The 18,647-nt window shown below is 36.7% G+C and overlaps 2 protein-coding genes across 2 annotated transcripts in view; both read right to left on the bottom strand.

The window, feature by feature from the left end:
* The window catches only part of cadm4 (cell adhesion molecule 4), a 166,450-nt gene extending 165,385 nt beyond the window's left edge, over positions 1-1,065 (bottom strand). Inside the window, exon 1 of the mRNA XM_067395729.1 lies at positions 832-1,065. Coding sequence (XP_067251830.1) covers positions 832-907 — 76 coding nt within the window. The 5' untranslated portion in view covers positions 908-1,065. The remainder of the gene's footprint in view (positions 1-831) is intronic.
* Positions 1,066-5,243: 4,178 nt separating this feature from the next.
* Positions 5,244-18,549, bottom strand: si:ch211-79k12.1 (uncharacterized protein LOC568891 homolog). The gene is made up of 7 exons (XM_067409206.1): positions 18,409-18,549; positions 16,955-17,076; positions 13,957-14,167; positions 11,943-12,097; positions 9,948-10,092; positions 6,289-6,430; positions 5,244-6,001 (listed from the first exon to the last, which is right to left on the bottom strand). The coding sequence occupies exons 1-7, from the start codon at positions 18,464-18,466 to the stop codon at positions 5,914-5,916; spliced, it is 921 nt and encodes a 306-aa protein (XP_067265307.1). The 5' UTR covers positions 18,467-18,549; the 3' UTR covers positions 5,244-5,913.
* Positions 18,550-18,647: the final 98 nt, after the last annotated feature.

The following is an 18,647-nucleotide window of genomic DNA, read 5'->3' as shown; positions in this document are numbered from 1 at the left end:
TTTGAGGCTCATCTTTCAAACAGATGGCACAGCTTGAAGTGAAGAATTAAACGGCCAGCTAGTATCTTCAAGATGCTCGTGTAATCCAAATCCCAAGACAACAGCAGATGCACTTATCATGCGATGGCAAGCATGAAATACGCGGCCCGTGTTGGGATTTGCTCTGACAGGCTTGTATTTGAGACTGATTTGGGACAGTAACCCATGCGCAGAGGAAGCCAGAACGGGACCTCCGAAAAGCGCGATCGACTATGACATAGCCTATTCGCTTAAGGTAACTGCGCTTTTGTACTGACTGTCGCAATGGCTATACGTACAGCTCAAAGGACATCGGTAAATGAAAGAACAAAGCATAGTGCACAATATCTAAACAATGATGCGCGCGAGCGTCAACGAAGAATGAACGCACCTATGGTTAGAAATGCATCTCAAAATGAATTGCCACATATGCGTGTTGCTATTGAGCGAACACACTTTATTACTAGAGCAAACGGAGTCAGCAGAGGTGCAGGTGAGTGACGCAAAGTAGCTACTGACCAAAATAAAAAACGATAATTAGCCTGCAAGAAATGTAACGCGAAAACGGGAACAAGAAGAACTTTAGGAGAAACAGTTTTAATTTCACTTTCGTATAAATGCAAGCTAACAACATGATTTCTACAATGTCTAATGCAGTCAATGCGCTAAACCTATAGCATATATTGTAGGCGATCCATATAGCGATTCTATAGGCTACATCTCGCTATGCCAACATAAATAGTTCTCTTTAGTGAAACATCTGGCAAGTAAACTTTCAAAGTGTTTATAGGCTGAATAAATCATATTTCTTACCTGTATACGAATAAGACAGGAGCAGTAGGAGAGAAAGGGCAGCGCAATACTTCCAAAAAGAAGAAAATGCCATCATGTGTGTTATTCCGATCTCTCTGTTAATTCCTCTTCCTTAGATAGGAATTAGAATAACATGAGCGCGCAGGCTCTCACCTACGAGTTATGTCTTTTCTCAACTCCAGTGTTTGCTGGAATCGTTGTGTTTTACATACTAGTACTCACATGCACACTCAATCTGATACAATACTCTGAATGAAAGGTGAAAATGTAGAAGGGCCGGTTTTTCTTGGGCACAGCTACAACCAATCGGATTTGACAATGAATAGCGCACACCCAATGGGCGGGGTAAGATTAATATTATAAGACAAATAACCGTTTGTTTTGGTCAAAAAGACAATGTGCTATAGCCTACAACGCATTCATTGCTACTGGAATGAGTCCTAGTCTTCCAATTAACCGCTTTAGGCTATATATAAACGTGAAGAATTACAGTGGCGATCAATGAAGTTTTGAACGCTGCATATAAATAATTCGAATTTACTGGAACACTGAGCTTTTTAATGAATAGCTATCTAGCGTGTGATGTGGAATCCGCAGAGATAAATGACAGATTCACTGACTGGACCAATTCAGAACAAGGAATTAGAGTGTGATTCATTCAGCTATGTGACATAAGACGAACAGAATCAACACGATCATTAGAAACGAAACTGGCCTGAAACCAGCCCGAGCACGACTTCAATATCTTGCTCAAACTCACTTCACTGGCGTAATTAAAACTGCTCAGAATTTATAGCTCTTATAGTTGAGTTTATAGTTTGTATTTAGCGACATCGTGTGATTATTTGGAGGAATAACAATGTGGTTTTCAACAGAGGTTTGTGCAATTTCAAGTCTGGCAGGGGAGAATGGAGCTGTCATAATTTTTAGTTAATATTACTATAAAACTTTGAATACATAATATATCAAACTTATATCAAACCATTGTTCTGGCCAATGAATACTGTAAAACGCACACCCAACCATTTATGAAAAATACAGTTGTCTTGAGAACATAATTCAGGCTTTAGGTTCACATCTATCTTCATTAGTCATACTTGTCTGAAATTATGCTGGTGTGGTGAATATATCAGAATTTTAATTTGGAGAATGTAATTCACATTGAATTAACATACTAAACTACTGCTAGAGAAATGATCTGTGTGACAACTAGCCCCGGTCTTCCCTATCTTATCTGAAATACAAGCTTTGAGAGTCGGACACAAATTACATTCATTGTAACATGACCGCATGTTTCTGTGATGTTAAATCACGCAATAACAGCTGAAGAACACAAACAGGAAAAAAAAAAGAACAAAATTCCTGCTTCAAATTGTCTTGTTTTTGCTGTTTCCTATTATAGATATTACTCTTTTATCCAATTTTAGAAGGTTATGGTCAGAGACGAGCAAGAAATCAACAGCCAGAAAGTCATGTTCACTCATGCCGGATCCAAAACATTTGTTTTTTTCCATGTGTATAGTGCCACATAGATGCCAGAGCAGTTTATAATTGGCCAGCAAACATCAAAACCTTTTGGAAGTGTTTGGTCAGAGCATAAATAATTTGAGTGTGGAGACATGTAAGGAAACTGCAAGCCATTTAAATGAGAAAATAACCATGACTGTTAACAACCACCTTAGTAGGTGAGAACCTTGAGACTTGAAATATTATTTTCACACATCAGTGTTCCTTATTTTAAATTGCAGCTCATGGGATTTTGAACCAAAATATTTATGCAGCAAATTAAGAGTTTTTGATGTGTGGGACCATTTCTAAGTAAACAATGCTGGGGCAAAAGGGAGTTTCTGTGAATTAGAGGTGCAGGGCTCACTGCAAGAGAACAGGAGGCATTTATAGCTTTTATTATTCTCTCTTTTATGAAAGCCCATTATCTATATGATGAAAATGTGAAATGTGTGACCCTTTTGGAGAATTTCCTGCTGCAGGCCATTTACTTTGAAGAGCCCCTAGAGAAAGCCAAATTTTAAAATGGGATTTTCTTTTAGGTCTGTAGCTATTTCAATTTTCGCTACTCCAAAGAGCTTGCCATGCTAATATATCCTCTTGTTCAAGGACTTTATGAATAACCACTGTGTGTGTAATAATATTTTTCGTGTTGTATTCCATGCCATGCATGTACCTTCGTTAATGAACTGTCATTGTTTAAGCACACAGAACGCAGTTATTAATGGTGGCTTTTGGTCAAGCAAACACTGGTAATAAAACCACACAAAATGAAACACAAATATTGCAGACAGAAGAAATGAAATGAGAAGTTCTAATAATGTTTACAGTGATTAACTGCTCGAATTAAAGCATTGGGGGGTAAAATTAAGAAACACTGTTGTGGTTATGTGGTGACTGGGTATAGTTCCAGTTCCTGTTGTTTGTGAAAATGTTAAACAAAGTTGGGCTTGTGGCAGCATGTAAAGATTAGATATGTCACATTGTAAAAGAATAGCTCAGGACTGCCTCAAGGCCTTTTTCGATAGGCTATGATGTTTTCCCCACTCTTTGTATTTAAAGAGCTGTCTGACACATTTCTGGTTCCCACCTTTATTCATAGACTGGACAGAAATAAATTTAGTTAGCCTACCACCCACTGACAGGCTGAGGTAAAATTCTGGATAAATAATCCATACAATATGTGTAGCCTATTGCTATAAATGTATTGGTGATTCTGGTTATTTGTAATACCATGGAATTTATTGGCCGAGTGACTTTTCAAAAACTGAATCTTTTATTAAAACTATTTGTTCAAAAACACTGATTCATTCAGGATCAAAATGTTGTATCCGAAATAGCCTACAGCCACCTATCCACCTTATTTTTCAACGCAGATGTAAGATATTTCTGTAAATAGCCTATGCGAAACTTCTAATTTATTAGCTGCTAGGAAACAACGAGAAGAATATCAAAGTGCATTAAACTGTAAAATTGTTTGCGCTACAAACCAGCCTGTTTATAATTAAGACAATACAATAAAATAATATGGTAAGAAATACCAGTTTGCAATATGAAGCATCATAAAGAGTTGTTTTGTACAGCTAAATATAACTGGAAGCGAATGACACCGGAAGCCAGACACATCAAATTTACAAATCCTCTAATGTAGCCCACTGAATGATTGAAGAAAAACAAATGAGTGAATTCGGACACTGAGTGCACTGGAAGTTCTGCAGACGCCATCTTCTGGCGAGACGCGGGAAATCATTCCGTGTGACGCTTGTACATTGGTTTTGTGCATTGGCTAGCCCATTGGATGCGTTCGAAAACTTTGGCAGCTGATTTGTTGCCTCGCTGCCTTATAGGCAATAACTCTGCAGGCAGCGTTTGCATACAAAGGTACCTCACGAAACAGATTTCGGACAGACGTCTGAAGCAGCGTAACAGTTTAATGGTCTACAGCAAAGCTTTGGTGAGAACTAAGAAAATATTTTAATCACTACAGTAGTAATTACTAGACATCAGAAGAGGAAAGCATCGGTCAAAAAACGTACGTTACACTCAAACTGACCAGAAAACGCAACTTTCAGACACCATCTTTCTTTTCTAGCTCAACTGTCACCAAATGGAAGGAAGTATACATCTATGCTGCCTTCAAAAATCGATCAGATGAAGGCATCTCATGAGACACAAAATAAAGCTAACATTGGATTCGGATGTGCCTTGATGCCTTCCTACCTCACCGTAGGTAGCATTTCAGATGCAGCCATTGAGTGTACACTTATTATTGAGGTGCATTATGGGATTGATATTATCAAGTGCACTTGATAATGTCCACTATGGTTTCAGACACCTCTACAAATGGCTGTCCCCTCAAAAAGTGCACTATATTAAGGTATAGGGAGTTATTTTGGATAAGCTCAAGTCTTTATGAGTGAGTCATTGAATAATTCATTCAACCAAATCACTGAAAACAATGGTTCATTAAGGAAGAACACACTAAAAGAGCTGGGAGACATCAACAGTTGACACTGTTTTGATTTCACTCTTGGTTTGGTGGGAAAATAGACAAAGTGACTGGCAATATTTAGTCTTAAATGGAAGTTAGTAAATATTAACTTCTTGTTTTTTAGCTGTTGTATATGAGCAGTCTGCAAACAGGAAGTCATATCACATGAAAGCCTACGCCGAACAACAGTTTTGCTTCTGTGATATTGCTTAAATGTATTTTGCAACGTTCAACAAAACAACCAGCTAACTTTGTATCAGAACTCTTGTTTGAGAACTTACAGGTATTTATTAATACTTCTGAAGTTTGAGATGGAAATTAACAGTGTCAGTGCCATTTACATAGAGATGAGCTCTCTTGAGAGTTCTTGGCAAAGTTGAGCATACATGAATGTCTATCATAATTAGATCAGTAACAACACTGGAGGGTGATTATGTTGTAAAGTCATTTTAATAGCTTTAAAATTCAAAGATATGGAAAAATCAAACTTGTGTAAAAAAAAAAGTGCAACAGTTTCAAAGTGCTTCTAGAGTAATTGGTTCAGTGTTAATCTGGATCTTATCTACTGTCCTTTCAAGTGAAGGAGAACATTATATACTTATGAAAAGCAATACCCCCAACATTTCTACATCTGACTAAATGATTGTACAGCTTGCAGACAGCGGTTTTCCTAAAAAGAAATTTTAATCAGTTTGAAGAAATAAGCCAGTGCAAGACTGGTGGAAAGAAAGAAGCGTTCAATGTCACCTCACAAAAACATCTTTTCAGCATTTCTCAATTTTTCCAGGGTTGTTGAATCAATACAGAGAAAATTGCACATGTTTTGTTGAAGAGCATTGCTGCCATCCACAGTGGAAAGGACTCACGGTAAAACCATAATTTCTTCTGTCTTTGTATACATTTTCGATTTCCCGCATAGACAGTCGCCAAATTATATATCTGAATAAAGACCCAAGAGCCAAACAAAATCTATGGGCAAAGCTCTCATTAACTCCCTTCTACTCTGAATACCCAATACTCCCTAATCTTTTTCTCTTGTCTTCTTTTCTCTGCTCTCCTCTCCAGTCCTCCATCAATCTCACTCTTTACACCAGCGGCTGCTTGTCACCAGCGGTGGAGGGCAGGGACTCCACGCTGGATCTGTAGATAGGTTTCTTCTGGGAACGGTCATCACTGAGAGGACGAGAGAAGGAAATACGACAGAGTGAGTGTTTTATCTGGCAGAATAAGAATGTGGGCCTGAGGGAGGAATGTGGTTATTGAGACAGTTATTTGCACATAGACTGTCCTGCCTTGACAGCTTTGAGGGAGTGAGAGAAGTGGACATCAGCGTCTACTGGTGCTTACAGTAATACACAGACTCCACTCGACATGATAGAGGAGGGCTGGAGGTCAAACACCCACATGAATCACTGCACACATTTCCAGACAACATGACTAGGCCAATTTGGAGGACTTACATGGGTCCCTTGCTCTTCCTCTGATTGGCTCGACGGCAGAGATAAGTAATCATGGATATCATAACCACCAGAAGGACAAATCCAACACCAGATACCATGAGAGAAATACGACCGGTGGTCGTCTCATACCATGCTGCATCCTCTAAGAGACAAAGACAAAATCACATATTATACTTCTGTCAAACTGTCTTGAAAAATTAAAAACCTAATAGAAAATTTAAACCTGATTATCATTAGTTGCACAGCCTTGAGCAGGTGAGCTAATTGAGGGTAATTGTCAACATTAATTCAAATTCAACCTGATTTACTTCCTTAATTCAGTTCTTATTGGGAATGATTAGTGACGGTAGTGCAAATAAAATAACTGTTGACTTCTTGGTCTTCAAATCAATATCATTGATTATCAACTCTCATTTTCTGTTGATGTCAATTTGATTCCACTGCTTTTTGTACTTTGTATACTTGTTAACAGTGGCTGACGTAAATTATGGTTCTTCTGACCATTTGTTCCTAAGAACAAATTCCAAAATACATATTGAACAATGCCAAAAGGCAGAAATAAAAATTATATAATCATCAGTAGAGCTGCTTTGAAATCGTGACAGGATCTATGAGGGAGGACTCAAATGTAGGATGAGTGTAACAGGTTTATTTAGCAAGACAATAAGACAAAATGAGGTGGTGAGGAGGTGAACAATCCAAACAGTAGGTAGGGATGAGGCATGATGACAGGCAGGCTGAGAGAGAGTGGCCGCTGTGTCCAAAACAGGATAACAGAAGGTTTGGGAGCGAAGATGGTAAGGCAGTGCAAGACCGGAGAGAAACAGCATAGCCCAGGCAGGAACACACAGCTCAAGAAGATAGTCACTCGTGGTCTCACAGGTACTGCACAGTTATTGCTGCTTGGTAGACAGAGAGAGCGGCAAGGGAAGCTCAGCTTGCTGGACAGGACTAGACAGGCAAAACAAGACATGGCAAGGCAGACAGCAGAGTATAGCTTAACAAGAACTAGAAAAAAGTAGTGTTCTAATAAAGAGAACACAGAACTAAAACTAGGAATGAACTAAAGGAAATAGTTGGTGTAAAAGCAAAAGGCAAACTTCTAAGAATAAAGGGAAAAGTAAACTAAAAACACTAGAAATAACTGAGGTAATTAAGGGAAAATACTCAACAGCAAGGATACTCTGGAACTGAGGACAGTATAGGACACAACTAGAATTAGCAGGTGGCCTACTACAAGTAACTGCAACAATAAATCACTAAAGACTCTAAACTACAACAAGAAAAATACTAAATAGCACAAAGCAGAACAATGTACAAAGAGTAATGAACTGGCAAAACATGAGGGAAAGAGAGCACATTATAAAGGGAGCTGAGAACATGAGAAATAGGTGACAACACTCAGTATAACGAGGACTCAATACGAAAGGGAGCAGAGAACATAGCAGGTGAGCACACTCAGACAAAGGAGGACTAATCAATAACTAAACAAGAGGGTGTGGTAATTTGAAACCAGGAGGCGGGAACAGAGGAGCACATGGCCAACACAAACACAGATAGAGCCATGTACTCAAGCACAACACAAACAGACACACCAGACAAGGGTGCGTTTCCCGTACAACGACGTAACTCGCCGCTTTACTGCCATAGTACGATGCATCGTCGAGCAAATCAACTAGTCACGACTGTTTCCCAAAACCGTAGCCTACTGCTGCAAACCTGATGTCGTTCAGCCATGTTGGTTAATGATGTCACGCAAGTGATGGAGTAATAACTTCTTTAAACGAATCCGTTTGGGATAGAATTAATGCTGTATTTTTTGCTATACATTACGGACATGGCATCTGAGAACTGCTTATCGTTTTTCTCAGTTTTTTATTTATTTCCAGATTCAATTAATATGCATCGACGTCACTTTCCCGCCGGAACGCTCCCTCAGTTGGACTGAGTGGCAAAAGAACCTGCTGCATGACTGGATTTAATAGGGGAAACTGCGAAAACGCGAGTAAAACAAACGATTGCACTAAAGGTTGGGCTCGAAAGTATTTCTTACAACTTGTCAAATAAACCTAATCCATGGATATTGACATGCAGACAGGATCGTGTTTCCTGACATTTATATGTGCCTGATTTCGACGCCGAGGAAACACATAAAGCAAATCTGCCTGTGAATATTTTATATAACTACAATATAGGTAGGTTTAAATCCGCGTAATCATTTATATCAGTGTTATGTCGTCATATTGTCCAGCTCTAAAACATAGTTTTGTAGTATAGTTTTTGTCAGTGTTTATTTAAAAACACCCAATTATGCAGATGGAAGATGGAAAATATTTAATTGATGATTTGTCAACATAATATATAAAAATACAATATATACGGTATGATTTTTACCTCAAAATCCAACATTTTGACACAAAATGATAACTGCAAATCCATGTTTCTCTGCTGGAGTCCAGCTGTTTCTGTGAATTGCAGTGTTTGCTTCTTTTTTTTCTGTAGCTCTCGACAGTCTTTAAATATATACCTCAGATTTTGTGTCAAAGCTATTTGTACAGTCAGTGTCTTTCCCGTTTTGGATGTGCTTTGTGTGTTTTTCGCGGCATTCACGCTGAAAACCAGTGCCGCTCAGTCTTTGTGCCACTCAGTGGGCGTGACCGCAGGCGAAACGGTCGACGATGACGTCACGTGCATACCCTCTATTGGCTTGTTATTACGTACGAGAGCACATGCGTACTCTTTAAAAACGTTGCTTAAAATCTCTTGACAAACTGAAATATATAAATGGCATTTGTATTCGAAATAAAAGATATAAATTGTAGGCTACTTAATGTCAGCTTGCTTATTTTGCTCAAGATAATGAGCATATAATAAAAACAAGAAACAATGCTTCTAACCACAGTCATTCTACACAAGTTTGTGATGCAGTTTACAAATGTTCGTTTGAACGATGGTTTCAGGAAACACCAAATCGTTGAACTAAGTTACGACGGAACTTGCCATGTTAGTTGGCTAACAATGCTTTTGGTAAACGCACCCCAGAACTGTAAAAGGAGAACCCTGACAGAAACAATATGGATTGCGAAAAGTGCACTATTAATAACAATAACTTGAAAGATAGGCTATAAGCTTTTTAAGCTATGCTTATAGCATGACAGATATTATGTATGTTGTGCAGACATACAGTAGACATTTTTCTGACTTAAAGAAAACTAGCCATTGGTTATCATTAAGAAATATGTCATATTATGGAAGTTAAATGGTCTCACAAGGTCAATATTATTATATTTCACAGGCTTTATACTTTAAAATTGAAAATTGGAGAGGTAGCTCTTAAAGGATTTTGGTTGCTGAATTGTTGCTAGTGCCAATGGATATAAAACAAAACGTTCAAATTATGAACATACTGTATTCAACTATGGAGTTCTCAACTATGGCCCTCGAAATCACTTTCTTGCAGCGTTTACTTCTAACCCTAATCAAACACAACTGAACAAGCTAATCGAGGTCTTCAAGAATACTAAAAAAAGTTTGATCAAGGATGGAGCTAAACTCTGCAGGAAAGTGGACCTCTATGGCCAGATTTGAGAACCCCTGCTGTATATGAACAAATCAGTCAAGTTGTTTACTACAAGCCGCACACTTTTGGCTGCTCTAACCTGGTAGAACACTGATGCTGATTGTTCGTTTCTTCATGAGGGACCTCACAGTGGGCGACTGAGCAGAACAGGTGTATCTCCCTCCATCCTGATCCTTCACCTTCTCCAGCTTCAACTTATTGGAGGGCAAAATCCAGTCCTCTCCCTTGATATAAAATACACACACAGAGGTTATAGAGAAGTGAAAAGCAAAGCAGGAACTACATGAAAGATATAATAAAGAAAGTAATAAAGATAAGGCAGAAGTAATAATTCTAAGGAAGGAAATCAAGAGGGTGAATTCCCACTTTTACTTTTAACTTTATGAATCGAAAATACAACAGAAATTAAAATAATTTTTTTGTCCCTAAAATGTCCCTAAGAATCTCTGTGGCATTTACAATAAATAATGTTAGTGAGTATGAAAGAGTAATGAAGTAAAAATAAAACATAACACCGTACAATTCAAGGAAACAAATGCCTGTGCAAAAACCACTCAGAGCACATCATAACCATACAAATGCTTTTGGCACTAGAGGAACTTCTGCAGCCTGCCAACAAAGTCCATTTCAATTTAAAAGAAAGTGAATTAAGAGGATTCCCAGTCAAGCCAAGTTCTGGCCAAAGAACCATTGTTTGAGCTAATCCGTTGGCTCCAAACGTCTTCCTGTTTCCTCCACTGGAGTGCAGACACAGAGAGCAATAAACAGGTACTGTAGCTGCTTTACATCAGACTGTGTTCTGCCATTCAAGGGAAGCTTGTTTTTCTGGTTTACTCTATTTTTAAGGATCTGTTTTTATTCAGATATGCTTTGGGTAACAATTTGAAGTGGATATTTGAAGCCATGTTGACTAATCGAAAACATGTCCTTGCATAATATATATTAAGCCGAGGGGGTTTTAACCTGTCAGGGAATGATAGTGCACATTTATGGCATGTGGTGGAGGACAGACTGTCATTCTAAATAACAGGAGTGACACATTCTGGACTTTCATTTCATGAAATTCTATGGTTGTCGATCACCCACACCATGACATTTAGAGGGACTTTTTTTTTTTTTTTTGAGAATAAGAACCTGTACCATGCTTCATACAGCAAGTTATATGTACAGTAGTCAAGATTAGTATATTTAACAGAACTTTTTGTCTCATTTGAGTATAATATAATATAATCATTTCTCCTTTTTTTGCCCTGAAATTACAGTTTCTTTTCATATCGGTGAAAAAAATATATCACATTATATTAAATGATACTGTGAAACTGCACATCAGGATTTTGTTGCTAAAATGTATTCATTTTAGTAGCTCAATCTGATGAATATTTCACATGTGTTGCCAATAGAGAATTTCTAGACAAATGTTAGAAAATGTTCTACTAAGGTATAAGATGCTTAAGTCACGACAGATGTTTTCTTTGGCAAACATCTGTCATGACTCATGTGGCTTATTCCTTTGATTTAAATTGCTTGTGTCAGTTATATCAGTGGGGGCCTGATTATCTTTCTCACAATTCTACTTCAACTTCTACTCAAAACCTAACATTAACTTACCAACAATTGGAAAGAAACTAGGCCCTGGTGAGTTTTATTTTCTCACCAAAGCCAATTTTTGCTCACATTTGGCTGCAACGCTGGTTGCACAAAGCTCATAAATAAACTTGAAAAAAAAAATCCAAATTGATCAGGGAAATGTAAATTAGACATAACCTCTGGACACTCTTTAGTGTGGATCTACTGTACACTATTCCTGGCTTAGCACATTTCCTGTTCTAACTAAATCAGCTGACAACTTTCACAACTTTTTCCCCTGACCTGAGTGAATAAGCTTATTTTCAGGACTTTATTAAACAAGCTGGCCTTCCAGGCCTTTCTCTCGATGTATGAGAAACCTACATGTCCATTACGTGAAAACAGGCAACTGCAGTCCCAAAACCACAGTTATGTAGCAGATAAAGTAATGCATCATGTTAAAAAAAACTGCTGTGAGGAAAAATGCATTAGATAGTAAATCTGTCACCTCTTTAGCCCAGAAGTACTCCGGTGCCTCGGAAGCTGAAGTAGAACATTCCAGCTCCACATCATCGCCTAATCGTACTTTGAGGTCCTGCACCGAGTTGAAATAACGTGTTAAGTATCCTAAACCAGCCCTGTGCACGGCCACCTCCCGCATATCTGCGAGAGAAAGAGAGAGAACATATGAGGATAGAAAGGATTAGTCAAAACAGCTCTGCTCCATTTGCATAGCATAAAAACATGGAAGTAGGTCATGGAAATTCTGAGCATGTTTTCATCAAACAAAATGAACATATACAATATATATTTAGTATTATATAAATTATATTTTATATATTTTATACATACATCATATTTTTGTAAAAGTATTTGTCTTTTATTCAGCAAGGATGCAAATTGATCAAAAGTGACAGTAAAGACTTTTAGACTTACAAAAGAACTGATGTTCTTTTGAAATTTCTATTCATCAAAGAATCCTGGACATTCTGAGTTTTCACAAAAATATTAAAGGGATAGTTCACCCAAAAATGAAAATTTGATGTTTATCTGCTTACCCCCAGTGCATCCAAGATGTAGATTACTTTTTTTCTTCGGTCGAACGCAAATTATGATTTTTAACTGCAACCGCTGCCGTCTGTCAGTCAAATAATAGCAGTAGATGGGAACTTCAACTATAACAGTAAATAAAACTTGCTTAGACAAATCAAAATTAAAACCTGCGGCTTGTGACGACACATTAATGTCCTAAGACACGAAACGATCGGTTTGTGCGAGAAACCGAACATTATTTATATAATTTTTACCTCTAATACACCACTATGTCCAACTTCGTTCAGCTTCCTGTTAGTGAGGTCTGATCGCGCTCTGACAACGGAAGTGATGTCTCGCCCATATACTTAAATGAGCGCGAGACATCACTTCCGTTGTCAGAGCGCGATCAGACCTCACTAGCCAGAAGCTGAACGAAGTTGGACATAGTGGCGTATTAGAGGTAAAAAATTATATAAATACTGTTCGGTTTCACAAACCGATCGTTTCGTGTCTTAGGACATCAATGTGCCGTCACGAGCCGCAGGGTTTAATTTGGATTTGTCTATGGAAGTTTTTTCGACTCTTATTGTTGAAGTTCCCAATCACTGCTATTATTTGACTGACAGACGGCAGCGGTTGCAGTTAAAAATCATAATTTGCGTTCGACTGAAGAAATAAAGTCATCTACATCTTGGATGCCCTGGGGGTAAGCAGATAAACATCAAATTTTCATTTTTGGGTGAACTATCCCTTTAAGCTTTTTCAATATTAATAATAATAATAAGAAAAAATATTTTTTGAGCAGCAAATCTGCATATTAGAATGACTGAAGGATCATGTGACACTCAAGACTTGAAGTAATGGCTGCAAAAAAAAATCCGCTTTACCATCAAATCAATTTGTTATTTTAATTTGTAATGATATTCACAAAAATATTTGCTGAAATAAATGCAGCTTTGGTGAGCTTAAAATACTTTTAAAAAATCTTGCTGACACCAAACTTTTGATTGGCAGTGTAACTTGTTGGTGACAGCAATGGTTTATTGTCAATGATTACAGCATATTAAGTCCAGGTTGTCTGTAATGTGGGCATGGATCATCTTGTCTCTGTCTGATTATTCATACTGAACATCTCTGTATAGCTCCATCTGTTTTTTTTACACTCAGTTTTTCCAATAAATCACCACTGTCAACTCGTGCCTGGGCACTGCAAACCCCCCAATCAATATCAATATTGATTTTGTCATCTTAAGAGATAAAGAGTTTTATTTGTCATCTAAACTCTAAATCCCAAATCTAAAGCTTCTTTGCGACAAAATGTCAGATGCAACTGGCCTCACACACACAACGATGGAAAGATTGAAGCATCTGGACAATCTAGACATATATGGATCAATTAATGTATGTAGCAATCAATGGAGATTTGCGTCACAGCTCATTTACACCCTCAAACAATCTTTATGCAGCCCACGACGTCTGTTACTCACAGTGGATGGGGATGGTGAGGGGCTGAGAAGAGTTGTCTGGTGCAGAACTGTTCTCAGAAACACAGCGATATGGACCCTCAGACCAGGACTGGATGCTGGCGATGAAGAGGAGCAGTCTGTTCTCCTCCCTTCTCACGTCCACGTCATACAGAAAACACCGGCGGTAGAAATACTCCTGATCTGGCTCTAGCCGATACCACTTCTTCATGTACTGTTGGAAAGAAAAAGAAAGAAATATTTTACTACAACAGACTACCTTACGATAAAGAAGATAATTCAAGTGTGTTATTAGTATACTTCTTTTAAACTAAAATAAGTATGCTTTCAGTCTATTTTGTATGTACTTCTCAAAAATATAATTAAAATTACATTTAAAAATATTTGACTTGTAGTATTTTTTACCTATACTTGTACTCAATCTTTTCATCAAGATATACTTAAAAGTATTAAGTATTCTAAGTATACTTGCCTTGTAGTTGTGTTTACTCTCTTGATAGAGTAGCCTATTAAATGTTTTCCACATAGTGTTACATATATTTAATATGTCTTATAAACTTACATTGTTTGAAAATATTGATTTATAAACAAACCAGATATGTTCCTAATTCTGAGTATCTGCCATGTACACTTGTAGTGTACCTAAGAATTTACTTCACATTTTCAAAGGAATTTCACTTCGCTCTTTCCTCTCCAATGACAGAATTTTCCGGCTAGCCATGTTTTCACTGCTATACAGTAGGGGGCGCTATTACACATCTTCTGATAGAGTACAGAATCTCCGAATCAAAACACAGGTGAAGAAGAAGCAGAAACAGCTAGAAGACGTTTTTTTTGTTTGTTTGTTTTTGTTTTTTAAACACAGAAGATTGCTAACGCAAATGTAAAATAGCATGATCCTCAAACATTAAACAACAGTAAGTTCAAAACAGCCTAAGGTTACTGAATGAAATGTCAAACCCATGAAGAAGAAATTACTGTGAAGCTTTGGGGGTGTTGATAGATTAGATTTCCTCCATCTATGTTTTAACCATCGTTCTGAATCCGATCTGGATGTAGTCAGTCTTTGACAAAAATGTGATTTTCTCAGCTTTTTGTTTAAAAATGTTGCTTTTTTTAATGAAAATTACCGCTGTTCAAGTGTTGATAAAAAAAATATGCACAAAGCTACAATAAAATGTTTTTAAAATAGAAAGACTAAATAGGAACATAGTGGTATACTTAAAGTGCAAAAATAATATATAAATAGTACACTGTAAGTATGATTTTATGTTTACTTAAAGAAAACTTGATAAACTAAAAAAAATGTGCTACAAATAGTATACTAATACTTATAAGTTTACTTGTAGTACAGATGCAGTACAAATGAGAAACATACGTGTGCACTTAAAATTTACTACTGTTACACTTAAAGTACACTTAAATGTATACTTGGGACAATTTGTGCTGCCTTCATGTGGCTTGATTATCGTAAATACGAGTTTGCTAGGTAAAAATTGCACATGAACGCCATCCCATTTCGAAACTTGAATGCGAAGAGCTCGTAATCACAACTTCAGAAGTGGGAATTGTCAAATTTCCGATATGACGTGAAGGCAGCATTAGTCCAAAGCAGTACTGGAACAGTACACTTACAAGTATACTACTAGTACATTGATATTAGTGTACTTGCTACATAAAGTATACTTAAAATATACTTGAACATTACTTAAGTATGCTTAAAATGAACTTGAAGTATATTTCTTAATCATAAAGGTACATAAAATGCATATAAATATCAGTTGTCACTGTATCTCTCAATACTATGTTTTAGTAAGATGATATTTAAATGCTTGTTTTATGATCAAAGCTCTGTAGTTTTATTGTGGGGGACAAAACATACAATTCAAAGTGATACAATGATGCTTGAGAGATGTACATATATATGTTTTTTAAAAGCCTGTTGTATCATATTTAACAGAATTTTTTTTTTTTAAATGACAAGTTGCATCAGTCTAATAAGTGTTTATCTTGAAATATTACTACCAATATTAAAGTTATACTTAGGTTTACTTTATAAAAATCTGTAACAATTTCACCGCAAAAAGACACATGCGCCATGACTTTTACTTGGACGTATTTAGAATTATACTAAAAGGCCTTTTACTTGCTAATTGAAACTATTATTCAGACAACAGAAGGCATGCAGTAGATTGTGTACAACAGGTTTTTCATCAAGATTTTGATCATTTAGAGGCCTTAGAAATGTGTGTATCAAATATGATACAGTAGGCTTTACAGGGTTAAGAACGTCTTGCTGATGTTGTAGGGAACACTTGCCAAATCTGATTAAATATGCTACACTTGGAGGAATTATACTATCCAGGGCACTTGGCACTTGGGTCTTACTAACACAGGTTAATGAGAGTTTGCAAAACAAAACATCTGTCTTTGTGATTGGTGGTATGGAAATCCTTTTTTGCTCGAATGCATTTAGATAGCTGGAAAATGTGACAAACAGACTCTGCACTGACAGAAGCAGCAGATGTTATGAATCCTCCAAAGGCCCCTCACTGCCAGATACTAATTAAACCCAGAATAACAGCTCTCAGAAATTCAGTAAAACACACACACTGCCTCCTGCTGTTTAACTACCAACTGCAGCCTTGATCTCCCGACAAATAAATTCAAAATATTGTTGTTCTTTATATTTGTGATTACCCTATAAGATTGTTTACAAAATCACGGGAGCATTTGTGTTGATATTTGAGAGTTAGTGTCCCTGACAGATATGTTTGTAATTTTAGATCTCTCTCACTTTCTGTTTCTACAGTAATCAGACCGGCAGCGCTGCAGAGGACGTGCACAGACAGCAACAATAACCTAAATCCTTCTCATTTCCCATGAGAAATAAGGTGTCATTTTGGTTTCAATCTGCTGTTTTCTTGACATTTACAGATAAGTGCACGTCAGAGAGCATTGTGTACCAGATATTTCCTTGTTATTGTGTAAGTGACCTTACCTTGGAGAACCTCTGAAAGTGCACTGTGCTCATGTTTAGCTCAGATTCTGTATCCACACACTCCAATGTCACATCCTGTCCTTCCAGAATCGGCTCAGATGGACCTTTTACCTCCAAAGAACCTGAAAAACAAACAAATAATAAAACAAAACAATATTGAATATTTATAGAATAAAGCAACGGTTACGTCCGTATGCCATACTAAACAACAGAATGTGTTTAGTATCTCATACGGATGCAGTTCTAGTTGCTCTGATCTGTTATACAGTATAACATACATCAGTGTATGTAATTATATGTTGTCTACAAAGATAAATCATTTCAGACCTTTTACACCTTTAATGTAAATGCAATGCCACTGAAAGCCCTTGCAATTTGACAGATCTAGCATGTTTTTGCAAAGAAGAGTGGGAAAATATTAATGTGCCAACCTTATATACAACAGACAGACTGAGACAGACTTGTTGCTTCAACTAAGTGTTGGTCCAGGGGTGTAAATACTTATGAAGTTAGTTATTACACTTTTTTATTTTATTTTTATTTTTTTTACTTTGGTTTTCAGTGGCATTGAATATATTATCATTTTTACATTAAAGGTGCAAAAGTTCTGATATGATTTTTATTTGTTTCATTTTTGTCACAAAAACCAGCTGTTTTACCAGGGCTGTATAGACTTTTTATATCAACTCTATAGCGTCCAGAATATTCTCTGTTCTTTCTAATTTCCTGGTTTGTGCACTTTGTTTGCATACCAGCCATGACAACAACAGGAACTTGCCATATAATGTGCAGTGTTGTGAAACTAAAGCAAACAAAGTATAAATAATGTAATGCAACACTGTATGAATCTTTAAATACAGAAATGCAGGCATATTTTTTCGCCTTTTAGTTTCACGTGGACTGTCAGTGAAAAGGTTATTGTTGTCAAACAAAGGTGAATTTGCTTTCAGGCAAATAGTTTCCTTAAAATGTCGTCTAACCGGTTGGGTCAAGATTACCTAATGCACACCAAGATAGTGTGCATAAATTCTTGCTTATTTACTTACTGTACTGTGCAAATGCAATGGGGGTTTTGATAATATGTATCATATTAATATAAGATACAACCATATAACCCTGTAACATTATAAAAACAGGAATACTTTCATTTTCGTTTAACAGGAAAGATTCCCTAAATTACCCCAGAACATTATTGGTAGTTTTGAGGTTTGCAATTCTTAGGTACATTTTATTTTGTTCAATCATGTGAACAATAAAAAAGTGAAAAATAAGACAAATAAAATAGCCACTATACATAGGCTATATATATATTTATATAGCCTATATTTATTTAAAATTTCGTACATCTTTTTTATATTGCCTACTGACATTTTGCGTTTGGTACAAGAACATTTTAGGTAAAAGACATTAAAAAAATATATAGTTTTGCAAAGACATAAGCAAAATGTTATTACCGGTGGATCTTTGGAGAAAGGTGAACGCCAGGACTGCGAGGAGAATATAGCCTTTCATTTTGAAGGATCTTGACTTCTGCGTTTGCGAACAACTTATGCTGTAATGAAAGTTTGTAGACACAATTTATGAGCGCGGAAGAAGAAGGTGGAGCTTAACGTGCTTATGTTTCTTTTGTTTTTGTAACAAAGATACGATCCACTAATATAATATTGGCATTCATTTTTTTTTCTATATTTGT

Source organism: Chanodichthys erythropterus, chromosome 2 (genome assembly GCF_024489055.1).
Source record: "Chanodichthys erythropterus isolate Z2021 chromosome 2, ASM2448905v1, whole genome shotgun sequence".
NCBI classification, from domain to species: domain Eukaryota; kingdom Metazoa; phylum Chordata; class Actinopteri; order Cypriniformes; family Xenocyprididae; genus Chanodichthys; species Chanodichthys erythropterus.
The sequence above is the reverse complement of the archived record's forward strand: the minus strand, read 5'-3'. Positions and strand labels throughout refer to the sequence as shown.

What these genes read in the sequence shown, in the direction of transcription:
- si:ch211-79k12.1 (XM_067409206.1), bottom strand. Translation starts at nt 18,466, where the DNA reads ATGAAAGGCTATATTCTCCTCGCAGTCCTGGCGTTCACCTTTCTCCAA. An exon ending in ACTTTCAGAGGTTCTCCAAG is followed by an intron (nt 14,168 to 16,954) that starts GTAAGGTCACTT and finishes TCTTTCCAACAG; the next exon opens with TACATGAAGAAGTGGTATCG. An exon ending in CCTCACCATCCCCATCCACT is followed by an intron (nt 12,098 to 13,956) that starts GTGAGTAACAGA and finishes TTTCTCTCGCAG; the next exon opens with ATATGCGGGAGGTGGCCGTG.